Source organism: Pterocles gutturalis, unplaced genomic scaffold, assembly GCF_000699245.1.
Source record: "Pterocles gutturalis isolate BGI_N339 unplaced genomic scaffold, ASM69924v1 scaffold4725, whole genome shotgun sequence".
NCBI classification, from domain to species: Eukaryota; Metazoa; Chordata; class Aves; order Pterocliformes; family Pteroclidae; genus Pterocles; species Pterocles gutturalis.
Window position 1 is genome coordinate 10290 of NW_010145736.1, and position 17403 is coordinate 27692.

At 38.6% G+C, this 17403-nt stretch overlaps 1 protein-coding gene across 1 annotated transcript in view; it reads left to right on the plus strand.

Annotated features, from left to right (window-relative positions):
• The window catches only part of MRPL13 (mitochondrial ribosomal protein L13), a gene marked incomplete at its 5' end in the record, with an annotated part of 15651 nt that extends 9931 nt beyond the window's left edge, over positions 1 to 5720 (plus strand). The window contains 2 exons of the mRNA XM_010085473.1: positions 5185 to 5271; positions 5595 to 5720. Coding sequence (XP_010083775.1) covers positions 5185 to 5271; positions 5595 to 5720 — 213 coding nt within the window. The remainder of the gene's footprint in view (positions 1 to 5184; positions 5272 to 5594) is intronic.
• Between the last annotated feature and the right edge of the window lie 11683 nt (positions 5721 to 17403).

Below are 17403 nucleotides of genomic sequence, written 5' to 3' on the forward strand. Positions count from 1 at the left end.
CCCACTAAAAAACAAAAAAGAGAAGAAATCGTGTTTGGCTAATACCAGATGTTCAGTGAGAGGGTTGACCTTTGCAGTACTCAGAGGCTATATTGCCTCTGACAAGGAAATAATGGACAATAATTGTTCAGAATGAATGTTACCTGCTAGGGAAAATTATTAAGTGAGGCAGGGTAGCTCTGTAGAAATACGCTGTGAGGAAGCCTCCAGGGGTGGCAGGGTTCTGGTTTGTTCAGCTGCTGGCGCTGATATGAAGGGGCTTAAAATGTTCTCATTCTCCTTTTCAGTGCACTTCAGCAACTGCTTGCATGTATAGAATTGCCATTATATCTGCATAATAATGATCTTTTGAAGAAAAGCTTGGACGGAAAACATGATTAGATCTTGCTGTTGGCATTTGAAACCTGTTTTCTTTGCGTCAATAAGGGATAATGTAATAATATGTACATACTAAAAGTCAGTTTCTGAAACACCAGATACAATAGTGTTTTCTTTTATGGCTATGAAGTAGTGTTTTTTTAATTAAGTAGAGCAAAACTTCAAAGTCTGGATTAGTAGGCACACAGAAGATAGTATGGCATGGGGAGGAGAATATTGTTGTGGAACCTTTATCTTAAAACCTCTAGTTGCTCGAAATAACTCTTAGAGCTGGCTTGGTCCTTTGCTTCATAGTAGACAAAAATAAATATTTATTTGTCTAAAAAAAACTTAATCCATTTCTTATTTGAATTTGCAAGGGAAATGAATACATTAATTTGAAGAACACATTAAATTTCTAGGTTTTTACATGCTGAACAGTGGTGGAAACCAAAATGGCATGTGATGGAAGTTTCATTTGTCTGTGGCCAAATGGTTCTGATGGCAGTATTATGTACTTACACTGTTGCTGTACTACTTTTACAGCTGTCAGAGGTGGAAAGTTGAAATTCTTTGTGCGCTTTTCTAACACACAGGGCGAAAAGAGCAGTATAGTATACAGAACAGAAAACCAAGAACTGGTATAAGGCAGACGTAGTATCAAGCTGTAACTCTGAGTAACTGATGTATCTCCTGAAGTTCTGCTAGGTTTTTTTTAGTAGGCTGTGTAATTAATCATTTTGTTTTCTCTGGAGCGCTGTGTCCTTCCCATGTTCTAGAGCTGCTTCCTGGTGATTATTGGACTTAATTCAGCTGTTAGGGTAGACTTTCTTCTGGAAATTCAGCCAGTTATTTTGTGCTTCCCAGGACCAGGAATGATATTGGTCTGTTGATTCCCTTCTTTAAAGTATATTTTATCTGGCAAAGAATCTTTCTCAGAACTTGTTCTCCATAAAGTGTAGTCTGCAACTTTCATGTGAGCCAAAGCCTTTCACAAAAATTGAAATGTTCAAGCCTCACAGTGTTTTAAATAAATATATTTTTAATTTGTACTCATAAAGTGTTATACCATGTAGTAAGTGACTGAAAGTGCAAGAGTTTTACTAAAGCTGCCTTCAGAGTCCTTTCCTCCTCGTTAGCCCTTTCAATTGGAAACTAAAAACGTAGTGTCATGTAGCTGTGTGATTTAGAGCATGTCTGTGCTGTGAGTATATAAATTAGCCAACTTGGAAAAAAGATATTGGAATATTCAAGATGACAATTGTAACTACAGCCAACAGGAATTCTGTAATTTGGAAGAAGCTGTGGCAGACAGCAGTCCAGTACGTCAGAAATCCCCAGATGTAGATGCTCTGGTGGCTGTGTACATCTGATGGTGGATGTCTTTACCTGATGGAGAGTGTCATGGCCTTTAGGAGTGAGTATGTATGAGAATACGGAATTTTACAGGTTGCTAGTACTAAAGCTAAAGGACTGGGAAGAGCAGGCAGGAGGAATCCATAACCTGAGTAAACTGTTAAACTGTACTAGTTAGTTTTAAACTGAGATGGAGGTTTCAGTGAGAAGTAGGTAGACCTCTGTGCCAGTCTGAAATCCCACAGAAATCAACTGGGTTTTATACCTTTCCTGTAAAATTAAACTCTTGTTATTTTAATAGTTCAAAGTAAACAATCGCATAGAAAACAAAAGGAATTGTCTTTTATTAGCAGTGTATTACAAGCTTACAGAAAGATTCTTCGGTTGCTGTTAATTCCTTAAAGAAACAGCATGTCCTGAGTGTGCTTTCAGGGAGCATTGAATCTGGGTTTGGGTTTTGCATGAGCTCAGTAGCAGACATTTTCTTGTAATTCAATACCTTTTTATTTTGGGTTGGTGTATTTTTAGTAAAACTGGAGCATGTTCAGGTAACAGTAGAGCCCTTACTTAACATGCAGTAAATACTGCTGGTTGGTTCTGCCTTTTGTGTTACACAACCTTAAGTTGCAGAAGCAGTCCATGCAGCTCCAGTTAAGCTGGTACTTTAGTACTGCTTTGACCTGTCATCACATGAGTTAGAGTGAGGTTCTGGCTGTAGGCTGAATTTTGGTCAAGGAGCTGGATGTAAACTGTGTCTTTCCAGGAGCTGGGTTTGGATTTGCTTTAGCTCATAGAAAAGTCTTTGAGGAAGAAGTTGCAATGAAGGAAGCTATAGGTTTTCCAGCACTACCTTCTCTGTCCTAGCTCCCTGTATGGCCTTCTGTTCTTCAGTTAGATTAACCACTTTGCAGTAAATCAGAAACAAAAGTACAGAGTAGCAGGACCTTTTAAATTTACACTCCAGCTGGTTAGTACACTTATCTGGCTTTTTGCAAGTCTCAAATATTAGTTTATCGCCACCTTACTACTCCTTTTTTTTTTCTTTCTTTCTTTCTTTTATTCTCTTTTTTCTCTTTTTTTTTCTTTTTAACCAAGGTGAATGAGCTTGACAGGCAGGAGATATAAATCTGTCTTTGACCTGTTTCAGCAAGGAAATTATGCTCTGCTGCAGAAACCAATGCTTTGTTCCCTCTTTGCCCCAACTGTGAGTTACTGGGACAGGGAACTTGCATGCTCAACACAAGATTATTGTTCCTTTCCCTTGTTGTCCGCATAGGTGTAAGGTATAGATGGCAATATTTTCAAGTGCCTCAGATGTTAGAGGCCCTGTGATAACCACAAAACCATGCAACTAAAAAAATAAGCTGTTTGAAATGCCTAGTCAGTAAGTTAAAAGTTCAGTTCCTCTGAGAGTTTATTCAATTGCACTGAAGTTCCGTAATGGGAGAGACTGTAACAGTGAAGTCCAGTTTCCTGCTCTAGATCAGGCAAGGATTTAATGTATCTTCATTGGTGACATAGTGGTATTGAATGCACCCTCAGCAAGCTTGCAGATGACACGAAGCTGAGTGGTGCCGTTAATTACTAGATGGAAGGGATGCCATCCGGAGGGACCTTGACAGGCTTGAGGAGTGGGCCCATGCAAATCTCATGAAGTTCAACAAGGCCAAGTGCAACGTCCTGCACATGGGTCAGGGTAACCCCCAGTATCAATACGGGCTGGGGAATGAATGTATTGGGAGCAGCCCTGCAGAGAAGGACTTGGAGGTATGAAAGGCTGGATGTGAGCCAGCAATGAGCGCTTACAGCCCAGAAAGCCAACTGGATCCTGGGCTGCATCAAAAGAAGCATGACCAGCAGGTTGAGGGAGGGGATTCTCCCCCTCTAGTCCGCTCTCATGAGACCCCACCTGGAGTACCGCATTCAGCTCTGGGGTCCGCAGCACAAGAAGGACGTGGACCTGTTGGAGCGGATCTGGAAGAGGGCCATGAAAATGATAAGAGGGCTGGAGCACCTCCCCTGTGTGGGGAGAGTTGGAGTTATTTAGCCTAGAGAAGAGAAGGCTCTGGGGAGACATTATTGTGGCCTTTCAATATTTAAAGGAGACTTATAAGAAAGATGGAGAAAGACTTCTTATCAAGACCTGTAGTTACAGGACAAGAAGGTAGATTTAGATTGGATGTAAGGAAGAATTTTTTTTTTTCTTATGAGGGTGGTGAGGCAGAAGAAGTTGAGAAGCTGTGGATGCCCCATCCCTGGAGGTGTTCAAGGCCAGGTCGGACGGGGCTTTGAGCAACCTGGTCTAGTGGAAGGTGTCTCTGTCCATTGCAAGGGGATGGACTGGATGACCTTGCAAGGTCCCTTCCAACCCACACCATTCTATGGTTCTGTAGTCTGCCTGGCAGTAAAAATGGTTTGTGCTTCATGTGTGGGTGATTATTCTTTTGCAAACCTTGCAGTAATGCACTTTTTGCATGTGTGAGAGGGCATGGAAAGCCAAACAAGTTCTTGAACAGCATGGAGATTGGCAGATGTACCAAAGCATACCTTGGCTTATGCTTACTGCATTTAGCATACTTATCTATAGAAACTATTATTAAATATATAGTTATCCATCATTCATTATCTACTATCATTCTCCAAGTCCTGCTTTCATGTTAGCCAGGTGGAGTGGGTTTCCTTCCGCTTACAAAATTGCACATAGATCAACCCCTAAATGCTTTGCTGTCCTTTATAAAACCCTTTTTGTCTCCTCCAGTTGCATGCCTTATTTTACATTTACAAATGTTCTCTTTCTGAGTGAAGTCCATAACTATGTGTTTTGTATTTAAATTACAGTCATGTATACTAGAGTCCAAGAGAAAGCCTGTTGAATTTTCTTACTTTCCAGTAAGCATCTTCTAGTGTAGATGTACAAATTCTGTTCATTCCTGATGCTCGGGAGTGAGATTGTTCATCTGCAACTAGTATCAAGGGAATAAACTATAAATGTATATAAGTATGTTCATAATGCAATATACTGGTATGTCAGCTTTGCTTAAGATACAATGCATAAGTATATAGCAGTTTCAAACACAGCAAATTACAGTGTTAAACTAGTTGCTGAGAACACGTGGTAAATTTGTTAGAGTCTATGTATTTTTTTTTCTTGATAATTTGTGTATATAGATGTGCAAGTTGAGTGATCATATGGAATAATCCATGATGCTCAATATAGCTCTTTACTTTCTGAGCTGTAATTTTCTATATGGCTGTTAGAGTAAGTGTTTATATGATGGGGAATACGTATTTCCTCCCAAACAGTAAGTCTAGAGCACTTTCTGAATGTGGTGCCACAGTTCTTCAGGATGGAAGAAGTTGACTGAAAAGACATTCAGTGACTAGCAGAATGGGGAGAGGGAAACACTGCTTACCTTTTTCATGTTATTTGTAGCCTATCTGATTATTTGTTACCGTCTTATCTTTCCTCAGATTGTTAAACTAACTATCTATAGAATGCTTCCAAAAAACCTTCAGAGAAGAACTATGATGCAGAGGCTGCACCTTTTCCCAGAAGATGTGAGTAGTCATGCAGTTACATTTTCATTCCTGTGTGACAGGAGTCTTAGCAGTAACAAAATCTTGTCATAAGAAGGTAAATTAAGAAAAATCAAGCTGCTTTTTATTTATATATCTAAATGTAGTTGAAATCTTGATGCTTTTTTCTTTATTATTTCACAAAATTGTAAGATATAAGACATGCATGAGATTGTCTTCTGTATTTAGGTCAAACACTTAGCATGAAGAATGCAGTAGTGTTGACAGATTTTGGTCTGGATTTGGGGGGAGTGGTGTTGTTTTCTAAACAATCAGATAGCTAAGACTGTTCTTGCCTGCCTCAGATTATTCCAGAAGATATACAGAAGAATCTTCTACAAGAGATTCCTCAGCCACGTGCAGTTCCCAAGAGGTTAGATGAATATACAGCAGAAGAAATTGCTAGCTTTCCGAAAGTTTGGACTCCGTAAGTATCTTAGATTATTTTTTTTTAAAGGGCACTTTGACTGAATATATACTATTAGGTTCTCACGTTATCAGTAAGAAAAAAAAAATATATTTTTCTCTTTATGTCATCTTTTTTTGGAGAGAGGAGGTCATTAAAGCAAAGAACAGTCATAGTAGAAGGAAGTGTGTGCTCAGATTTTTGTATTTCTGGCCTTTCTTTTAATGAGAAAACCTTTACTTCAAATCTTGTTTTCAACTCTTCATCAAAATGAATTGAGTAAAAAACTTCATTATCCTATTTGAGTTGTATGTGCTCTATAATACATAACTGTTAGCCATAGCCAAAGGAAACACCACATGGCTCTGTGAAGGAATGATTCATTAAGGGAGGGAACCCTTCAGCTTTTCTCCAAAGGGAAAGAATTCTGCTAAATTAGACCTTGGAGAGTAGGGGAAAGGGAGCATATCACCTGTTTCTTTTGAAAAATAGTTTCTTTTCCATGTGCAAAGTCAGTTCCACAGTAGTTGTGTGGCATATGAATATTTGTGGTTTGCTTTATACCACCACATGCAGCATTGAGTCAGCCTGCTAGTGAAAATAATGCCTTACGTTTGGAGTGTTTTCTGATTAGTACCAGTATGATTTTTCTTGTGTTCATTTTGAGAGTCCTGGTTAGGCTCAAGATCCCATTAGGGTAGTCACCAGAGAAATTAATTTTGAAAGATGACCCCTTTTCCTGATTATTCTGATGAAATTTAAGAAAGGTAACAAGTAAGGAGATGAGGAAAGGTGTAAATAAGCTAACACCAGGAGCAGATTGATGGTCTGTCTCCAGTTAATTAGGTATTTGTGTTTCTGTAGTAGTTTTTAAAAGGTTATGTTTCTCTTTGTCCTGTAAAAAAGTATTCTGTATACTTACTCCTACACTAATCCCAGAAACTAGACTTGGTGTGAGTCTCAGATGGTTTGTCATCCTACTGAGTAGTTCCACTGAACCAGATGTTAGCAGCATGTGGACAGAGGTCAGCTGCGGAAATGGTAGGGGCAGCATATTTCTCATAAGTCTGCTTAAGATATGATCTCTCCGGTTTCTTGATAGCCAAATGATATGCAGAATGGTCAAGACTGGAATAGACTTCTGGAGGTCATCTGGTCCAACCCCCTTGCTCAAACTGGGCCATCTAGAGCTGGTTGCCCAGGACTATGTCCAGGCTGTTTGTTAATATCTCCAACTTGCTGTTGTCTTTTTGGGTGTTTTCCCTCTCTTGTAGTTAATTGTGTAGGTTCTGAGTAAAAGTTTTAAGTGGATTCAAAAAAGCAAAGTGTTTCACCATCAGTGGCTATTAAGTATGGTTCCCCAGATGTGGCTCATGTCTCAGGAAGTTGTCAATATGGCTGTATATTTATGTTGTTTCTTTAACTTTTTCTCTGTGTATCTACCTCTAAGATGATGGAACTTTGATGTGACCTAGAAGGGCAGATCTTATATGTGTATAGTAAATAAATGAGCAGTTGCTAAACAGGCTGTCTTATGATAAAATTTGAAATCTATTGAATTCCTGATGCTGGGCTTCTTTTAAGTGCCAAAGGCAAAGAGCTGTGGGAATGAAGCAAGTAGAACATGATTTGTGTTTTTCCAGGTGATCAGTACCAACTTGTGCTCTTCTGATCATTTTCAGTATGTAGAATTTAGTGTGGTTTTTGGTAGGAAAAATTTAAATATTGGTTGAAAGTTATATGGATAACACCTAAAACAAGTGTGTTCTGCATGTGAAAAAAAGCATGTTTGTTTATGTCTCAGTGTGTAGACACTCCTTTGTGATAGTGCTTGCTTAATGTGGGCTGACTTAGGTCTTTGTTCTAAAATAGCAGAAGGGCTTTGACAGCATAGAAAGAACATTTTGGAAATTACTTTGATTTTGTCATATTTCTCCCATGTTCTCATGAATGTGAGTAATACTTTCAAAAGCTTATTAAAAAATGAGTTGTACTTGGGCTCCTGATCCTACATATTACTGAAATAAAGTCTGTGCATCAGTTCTGTGTGGTCTGAGGCATGTCAGTATTACAGCCTCCGTTGAAAGGCAGCAAAGTCCAGTGATGCTTTAAGTCCTCTTCAGGGTGGAAATAGGTAGAGTGATTTTGACTTTTTCTAATCTATATCAGTTATACGCAATGCTGTCTGTTTTTATCCTCACTACCGGGTGGAGTTGAAGATGCTGAGATCTCCTGGTTCCTATGAGATTTCATTGTATTACATCTGAAGAAATTTAGTCTTTGCAGCAGTGACCAGAATTCTACAGTGCATTAGAGTAAAGCTGATAAGCCTCTCGTGCCATATGGTAAATTATACTCTCGTGTAACTGTCTGTAGTACTAACACTGATAAAGATTCTCACATGATAATTTGTTGCTGAATTGGAATCTCCCACTCAGCTTTAACTCGCTAATCGGGAGTGTCCCTTTTGTCAAAGGAAACGGTGTTATGCTGCCAGAGCTTTTGAAGTGCTTTTCCTTGTCCCCATGCAGTGCTGCAGTCTCCCTTTAGTTCATCTCCTCAGCACTGGGCCACCTTAATTGTGTTGACCTGTAGGTGTGTGTGGCAGAGGACAGGTAAACCTGATGCCATCTAATTTAGTCATAGCTGTCAAACTAAGTTTCCTAATAGCTTCCTGTTAGCATTGAGAAGATTGCTTGAGCGTGTTGATCCTTAGGGGAAATCTGCAGGTAGGAACACTATTGTGAAACTAGATTTGAAAGCCAGAATTCCCCTCCCATCATTTCTTGGAATTATTCCCTCTGGAGGAATTCAAAGAACAGAATAAATATGCATTCATTTTTTTTCTGTTTTTTCTGCTCTGCAGAGGTTTTTGGGAGGTGCTACCTGTGTAAAGTCTTTTTACTCCGTGCCAGTTACAGAAGTTGGGGGGCGCTGCTGCCTTAGAAGCCCTGCAGCTGCAGTGGATTTGGAGGCTTCCCCTATGGGGTGGGTGGGTATCTCAAGTGGGTATTCTGGTGAGAAGGACCAGGGGAATAGGTGCGCCTGGGAAGAATGGAACAGAGGGTCTGAAATGAGTGTGAGAGAATGCTAGAGAGGAGTGGATTTAGTGGGATCTGGGTGGGGTAGGGAGAAACAAAGGAGAGTTTGGGAGAACTTTAATGCCCTGAGTGGAGAGACTGGGCCAGAAGTTTCCCTTCAGTCAGCTACTCTAGCTAGAGCCACTTTTAAAGGCAGGAGGACATAATTAGCACTGATAGCGTGCCCTTGGTGGATTGGACTTTAGTCCTACCTCTTTTCTGCTCTCAGGAACTATTAAGTTCTAGCAGAGGGATCAAGAATGAAGGTAGTTATCTACCATCTCTCCACTCCCGCAGGGCTCATTGCTGTAGTTGGTGTGTTGTAATTTCAGCTTCTTGTCCTGGCTTGCAACCAGACCATTGTGGATGTCAGATATTAGTGTCAAGTTGATGAGTTTTAATTTAACCTTTGTGTCACTTCTCTGGCAGTTTTGATGTTGGGCACAGTTTCTGATTTGAAGTAATGGGAAAAATAACACTTTCCTTCCCGACTGAGGGAATAAGTGGATTATGGTGATTCTCTAGCACTCAGAGTGCTATGATGGGAAGGGCTTAGTTTTGAAATAAAAGATACAGAATTGAGCAAATTTGGTAAAATAACTTTCTGATGTGATAAGTAAAACACAGAAGTCTGTAAAAGGGGATTTAAAGTGTATTGTAGTGGTCACTGTTCTGATTAAAGTGCCACCTGGAATGTCTGAGAATAGACAGCTTTGCACCAACAGCACTAAAAGAAAGGCTGTATGAATATTCAGCTGTAGCAGACTCTGTTCTAAACTCAGTGTGTGTGAGCCCATGGAAGAAATAGTGTTTGCGTTATTACTTTCAAAGACTGTAGAAGCAACAAAGATTTAAATATTTACATAATCTTTAATTATGTCACCTTTTTAGAGGTGTATAGCAAAAAGGTTCTTTTAAAAGTGAGTCAAAAAAGGGACAAAATACTGTAGACAGCTTTTTTCAACAAACCAAAGACAAGTTAGTTATGTTTGTATAAATCTGATACTCTTTGCAGTTTGTGATGTACCAAAAAAACAGCTACCTGATGTGAAAAATTGTTTCAGAAGGGTTTTAAATGTAAAGGCAACATTACCTGTTTTATGGAAATCCAAATAAAAAAAAATGTATCTCAGAATGCAAAACTGGCTTTCTATTCAGGTTCCTCATTATTTTGTTCTTTTCCAGCTGACAAGCTGCCCAGACAGGTTGTGGAATCTCCAGCCTTGGAGATGCTCAGAACTTGACTGCATGAGTTCCTGAGAAACTTGCTGTAATGCTGAAGTTAATCCCACTTTCAGTGGGCGAGTGGTGCAGATAGGTTCTTTGGGGTCCCTTTTGATGCAAATTATTTTACGGTTCTTTATATATGATGCGAGTAAACAAACATAGATAGTAAAATAGATTAATATTTTAATAACCATTTAAGAACCCCAGTGCATAGGTTGCTAGTAATGTTAGTCCCGTTTGGCTTTTCCTTGGGCTACGGTTTGTTCCTCTGTACTAGGGTCTTAGAAGTCTGGATGAGAGCATACAGTGGTAAAATGAGTAGTCTTTTCTTGTCCTGTGTTTGCGATATAAAAGGCCTGTATGTTTACTGTTGTGTACTTTGGTCTGTGAGCTTCTGCAGAACCTATAGATAGTTTCCAAGTGGTAAGAGTAGTCCCTACAATAAACCACAAAATGAAGGATGCAGAAAAACTATATAAACCTTTTTTTTTTTTTTCTTCAGATGGCTTTAATAGGTCTTCCTGCCTCGTGTAACTTTTCTTTTTAATTATTATTTGTCTGCCATGAAGTTCTGGGCCTGATGACCACTGTTTAACAAGGGATAGAGGTTCAAAAGGGAATTCAATTCCTCTGATAGTGATTTAAAAAAAAGGAGTTAGAGGGAGACATTCTTTTTGGAGCATCTGTGGAAAAAAATTAGTTTGTATTAGCCCTGTAAAAGTAGCTGTATCCTTTAATGGAAAAGATCAAATGAAAACCATAGCTTAGGTATGTAAGGCTATAAAATACAGGTAAACACAATAACAGCAAGAACGTCGGTCTTTAAAGTTTTACATTAAAGCTTACACCCCAGAAATGTACCTCACTGTGTATAAAATAGCTATAAGACAGACAATAAGGAATGAATATAAATTACTGATTTTATAGGAGAAGTTACTAGTATTAAGAGGAAAGAAGCATTTTTCTCTTTAATCTGAAGTAATATGTAAATGATTTTTATTTGGAATGTGAAGTGAACATGCTCAGTGCTGATAATGTTCTCATTGGACTTTTTAGCTGTATTATGTATCACAATGTCTTGCTATAGATGTTTTTTTAAAGGCTCTTTTCCTGGTATTTGGAGACTGACACACTGTAGGCAAATATGCAATATCCAGATGGAACACTAAAACAGAGAAATGGTTTTTAAGGAAAGCACAGGTCTGGTGTGGAAACCTAGAAAATCGTTCGCGTTTTAGAGTGGAGAGCCTTCCCGTCACCCGTCCTTCTGCCACAGCAGAGTTCATGCTCGCACATCAAGCGGGATCCCACTCTGTGAAAGTGGAAAAATAAATATCAGCATATTTCCAGTGAGATTTTCTTTGAGCATTCTTTCCTTTTGTCCCTAACCTGAACCATTTGACTTACCAAATTGTGCAGAGCTTCTCTCTTAGGTCCTTGACAGAGAGGTCTGAAATAAGTGTGGTGGAAAATCATGTAGATACAGGAAAGTTAAATTATGTCTTTTCCAGACACATTTAGAGGGAAGAAAGATCAAAAACTAATTCATTTGACAGAGTTTGATTTTGTAGCTTCTTACCGTGAATGAAACCATTATTTGAAGTGTGTTTGAAGTTTCAGATTTTATGTCTTTTAAATTACTTATAAACAGAAATCATCACAGAATTTGCCAGTTGTGTATGACTAAGCAAACAATTCTGTTCCATAAAAGCCAAGGATACACCAGATTCATGTGTAAATTTTCCTGTTATATACTGTTTTAAAGTTGTTTAACTGTCTGGGTATATATATGTTTTTAGACAGTTTTAAAGGCAGGAAATTGTCTTTGAAGAAGTATTTGAATAAGAATGTTACCAAATATATAGAACAGCAGCTCTGTGTTGTTCCAGTTAGATGGATGCATTCCTGAGAGTTTCCCTTAAGAAAGCAGAGCCGTCTGATTTCCAGGAGCGCGCTCGGGCTGGTGCTGGTGTGCATAGTGAGTGCCTGTTCCACTGCCAGCCCTAATAGGAACTCTCTCTGGGCCAGACAGCCTTTCACTTGTCTTTCTGGGAAGAAGGTCCTTGAACGCTTTTGACGTTTTTAAAACTTGATGTATTGTAAACTCTGAAATTTGATTTAAGAAAACCAAACGCCTTTTTAATGTTTATTTTTCTGAGTAACTTACCTGATTTCTTGCCCCTGTCTGTACATCCTGCTTGTAGCAGTTGTAGAACCTGGTCTGAAGCCATCATTTTGTTTCAGCAGAGCAGCATGGGCTGGTCAGGGTCCTGGTATTGGCACCCCACAGCATGGCATGCAGGTTCTTGGTAGTTCATCAGCAATGCTCCATGGCTTTCAAAGCAGAGAGTCACAGTGTTGCCGGAAATAAATGTTTGTAGGTAGTGAAACACAAGCATGTTGGACACCTATGAACTGCAGATGGCTCTGATAATCCTCTTATACATCCTGTGCTAATGATATGGTGGTTGCAACTTCCTCTTCCAGTTCCTCCCTGGCTTTGTGTTCCTTAAAGCCAGCCTTGCCAGCCTTGGGCAACCTGAAGCCTACTGCTGATGTTCCTAGCGAACAAATTTGTAGGCATTGGGAAAAAGAAAGACTTTTGGATTAAGAGATCCTCTCAGCCACAGTTGCCCTTTCTGTTTGTTGTCTTACATGATAACTGCAACAGTAGTTGTCTTGCCCAATTCTACAGTTTCTAGTGTAAGTTCCTATTTTTAGTCAAATTATTTCTGGCATGTAGTAGTAACAGAGCTGAAGAAGCTAAAGAATCAGCCAGAGATATCCTGGATATGTGGCTGAAATTATGTTACAAACAGTAAATGTAAGACTCTGAGAGTTTTACTTTGTGAAGTTTTTTGTCTGGTAATTTCCTCAGATAACTTCACAGGGAGTGAACACCGAAAGACACCTTGCATTATATTGGATACAAAAGTGATATCTGGACTATTTCCAGGGATGTGCTGTGTTACAAAGATTGTAACTTGCAGTTAATACCAAGTTTGTAAAATGCTTTTTGTTCTACAATGAAATATAAGATACAATAAATGAAAAATTGGGGGTGTTTACTCCAGCTGTATGGAGAAGCTCGTAAAGATTTCCTCCAAAAGTGGTGAGGTCTTAAGCAGTTTTCATAAGGACCATCTCGAGTTTGTTCATGAGCCTTCAAAAATTTGGCACTGAAATAAACATGCACCAGCCATTTTCTTAGTTCTGACTTAGTTGTAGGGTGTATCTGAAACTATTGGATTGGGTTTTGAGTTGTGTTTGTAGCATGCCTCATGTTGTAGTGTTCAGCTCTTACCTTGGGCTAGGGGGTGTTTCTGTACTAGGAATAGGTACCTTGAGTGCTTGTCTTCTCTCACAAAGCAGGGCTGACATGTATCGGTGTTCAGAGAAGAGCTAGCCAACATAAGCTCCTGTGAAAGACTTGAGCCAGTCTTACTTTTTCCTAAAACCAGAAACTGTATAAACCAAGAAAAAGCTATCCTGCCAATACAGCCCAATCCTGTTCCAATGTACTCTTCGAGGGATCCCTCTGGAAGTTCATTTTCTGGGCCTTTTTTGGTTCTCAGTAGGTATTCCAGTAATTAACTGGAGATAATTAACTCCCACTAAAATCTGGGAACTGTCATTGGTAACTTTTTATTTTTTTATAGTAAGGGCATAAAAACATCTCATGATTTTGTGTAGAATTTAACTTAAAAGAAGTCTTGAAGTAACAGAGTCTCACATTTCAGGCTAACAGAGCTGGAGCTACATTCCTATGGACAAAAAGCCACACAGACACTTGAGAAGAAAATTGCTCTCTTCTACATTAGGTTTTAACCGCAGGCAGCAACTGGATACTGATTGAGAAGGGTCAGTAGCTTAATCATCTCAAAAATCCAACAAATTAATGTTTAGATTGTTTAGCCTATTAAAATGAATTACTGGCTTTTCTCTAGCATGCATAAAATGCACCAGTGCTACTGATTCTCATGCCCTGTACCTGGGGGCAGCTTACATTGTAGCTAAAACTAGAGTTGAAGGTGATTTAATAAATGGGTAACTGGGCACCTCAGCTATCTGAAGAGGGTCTCAAAAAGAAAGTTCCAGAGCTACTTTCCCCTCCCCTTAAAATCTGTTGATCTCATGTGTGAGAACAGAAACTAAATTAATGGAAATATGACAAGCAATATGAGAATGGTTGTATGTGATACTGTTGAACTACTTGCCCAGATGGAATTAGAATTAGATTATTTTTTAATTGATCTTTTGTAAGTGTGTAGATTTGCTTATTTGAAGAATAACGTAATTCGTTGGACAATTACACAAAGCCAAGTGTACAGTGCTCTTCTTTCTACAGTCCTACTGTTTTTAGCAGAATATATCACTTAAAGAAAACCCTTCCATTTGCAAAAAGCATCATCTTGCTGACAGGAAGTTTGCATGTATATTGCATTGGTTTAAAATAAATTGTTTTACAGACAGAATTCAGAGAAGCCACGTCAAAGTCTGGGATTGGCAGTAATTTTTAAACAGTTCAGTTTTGCTTAATTTGTTTTTAGGGAAGCTGGGGTTGTGAGAAAGTTATTTTAAATTGTAATAAGCCATTAATTTCACTAAGACTACCTAAATGCATATTAACATTGGTTTAGATAACTTGGTTTATGGACACTTTTAAAAAATTAAAACAAGTGCCTGTTTTATGTAGAAAAAACCCCAAAAAACCCAAACTACAGTCAAGGGCCACAAAAAGATTGATCTTAATCTGTGTAGGCGCAGGAAAGGGTTAGTCACTATAGCTGTACTGGCATAACAGTATCCGTAAAGCCACCTTTTCTTACTCTGTTTTGTTACTAAATGCAGCTTCTGTTACTGTGGTTTATTCTCCAAGGGAAATGTTACACTTGTAGAAACGCTTTTAGCCAAGATGATAGTCTCCATGAGAACTGCACCAATATGGAAAAGGTTCTTTTGCCCGCAAGCAGACCAAGAAATTCACAGTTTAGAATAGGTCAAGGTGGTTATTGGGAATGTAATGATAGTTTGAATATCATTAGCCGTTTCAGTGATGATTTTACCAGAGGCATAGAGCTACCTTGGGATAGTAGGTATGTCTTGAGTAGAAAAATGATTCAACTCCCCCACCCCCCAGCTCCAAACTGTTGATATTTGAGTGTAACCACATAACGTGGTTTTACAGAGAATGATAGCCATGTCTAGTCCTTGGTTTTTTTATTTACTAGCATGATTAGTCAAACAGATGAAATGTGTTCAGAAATCCCCTTTAGCTATAGTACACTTACCTAATATCTATTGACTTTGGCACAACTTGCAAACTCTACCTGAAAAATATATATATTATTCTTGTTTCAGAGTTCACGGTAGATTTTGGCTCTATGTTGAAGTCTGTCTTTTAAGCTTGTCTATAAAAATGAATCTTAAGATACTCAACATTTTACAGTAGTATTCATAAATTAACCTTTAAAAGTATGCTAGATCGACCACAGATTTCATGCTATGTGTATTGTGCAACAGTTTGATACAAAAACAAATTATTTGGAAACTTTTGCTATAAAAAAAGGCTAAAAAACACCTATTGTCATTAAGATGCAATCGTGAAAGATGAACTGTAGAATCATCCTGTGTAAGCAGCTGGCTGTCATCAGTTAGCAATAATCCAACATTCCTGTGATTATGATTTCCATAAATATGAAGAAGAGCATTGCAGTAATGCACATCTGGTGTGCCTGCTACCTCGGAGTCATTGGAACATAGACTGGCTGAGGGCTAGATCCTAAGTGGTGTGGTCAGTCCACAAGATCTTTTTGCTGATTGGTCTTCCCCTATCTGTCATCTTCTGTTAGAAACTGTGTTGTATATAAACTCTCCTAAAAGGTGTATTTATGAGCCAGTGCTTATCATTGGTTAACTACTTAACGAATTTGGGGGTAATTTAGAACTGCTTTAATTAAACTATGTTCTTTGTGTGTTTTAGTTTTTCAGCCAAGTTTGGAGAGATTTTATCCCTGTTGTTACTTAGAATTCTCGAAACGTCTGTAGGAAAATCAGGCAGAGCTTCTGTACAACTGCACAGTCATCCTGAAGATTCATTCAGCTGTTTGGGGAACTCTCCACTATTCTGTAGGACACGTGGGTGGTGGTGGAGAGAGGGAAGCAAGTGGGGAAAAAAATGTATCATAGCAGCCACAGGCCTAAAATCCTGTGACATAAGCTACTCTTAAAACACTTTGGTAACTGTGAGTTAAGAGTGATACTTTTTTTTTTTTTTTTTTGATGGATAACCCATGCAAACAGGAATTCTGACATTAAATTTTTCAGGTAATAGGGAACTTTGCACAGAATGTGAATGGACACGAGGATGTGCCTTTCATGGTGATTAATTTTCATGGGGTTTTTAATGCATCTGGAGTGTTTCTTCTCATTCATGGAAGCAGTGAAATCTTAACAGAATTCTAAGCCTGTCCTTTTCTGACTTCTGCTCTTGAACCACTGCTTTTGTCTCTTTGTCAGTTTATAGTGTGCAGCATTAGTGAGCCTTAAGGCACTGACTTCTACAGTGCTGATGCGAGGTTAAATCCTTTCTGAACACTCATTGTTATTGCTGGTGAGGTTGCAAAAAGTATGGGGAACTCTGGCTCTCTGGGTCACATTCTCCAGTGGTGATATAATTGCCCTCAGGTGAAGACAGAAATGCTATTTGAGATCTTCAAAGCTTCCAAACCAGGTGTGCATTGCCTAGTCAAGAGCAGGTATTGACAGGTCACTTCTGCAGCATTGACAGTCACACTCCTTAGCAGAGGCAGCTTTGAAACCATTAGTTACCAATCATGAAGGCATTCTTGCAAGCATGCAAATGACTGTAGGAGCTCTATGAGATTTGACTTCATGTAACTTCCTTTGAAATGCCTTGGACAATGCAACATAACAACTAAACTATTCTGAGTAGAGATTGTTTATGGAGGGATGACCACACTGTTTTTTTTGAGCTTGAAAGAACAGAAGGTCACGTCATCAAATGCTATTTTATCAGCAGCATGTGGTTGAGAAACCTAGGCAGGTGTGTAGCTTCTTTTGGAAGAAGACAGAAGAGCAACCTCTATTTAAGTGATATTGTTATAGCTAATCCCAATGGATTTAGAAGTTCTAAGAAAAATAATAATTTAGGTTAAAATATGCAGTTTTGAGGAATTATTCTGGGTTATTAAAATGAAGAGAAAATATTTTTTAGAGGATTGTCTGGAAATCAAAATGCTGTAAAGGATTGTAGAATAACTTCTTTACATATAAATTTGACAGTGTCATGTATTATTCTAGAGCCTTAAGAATTATTCTGGGTTATTAAAATTAAGAGAAAATACTTTTTAGAGGATTGTCTGAAAATCAAAATGCTGT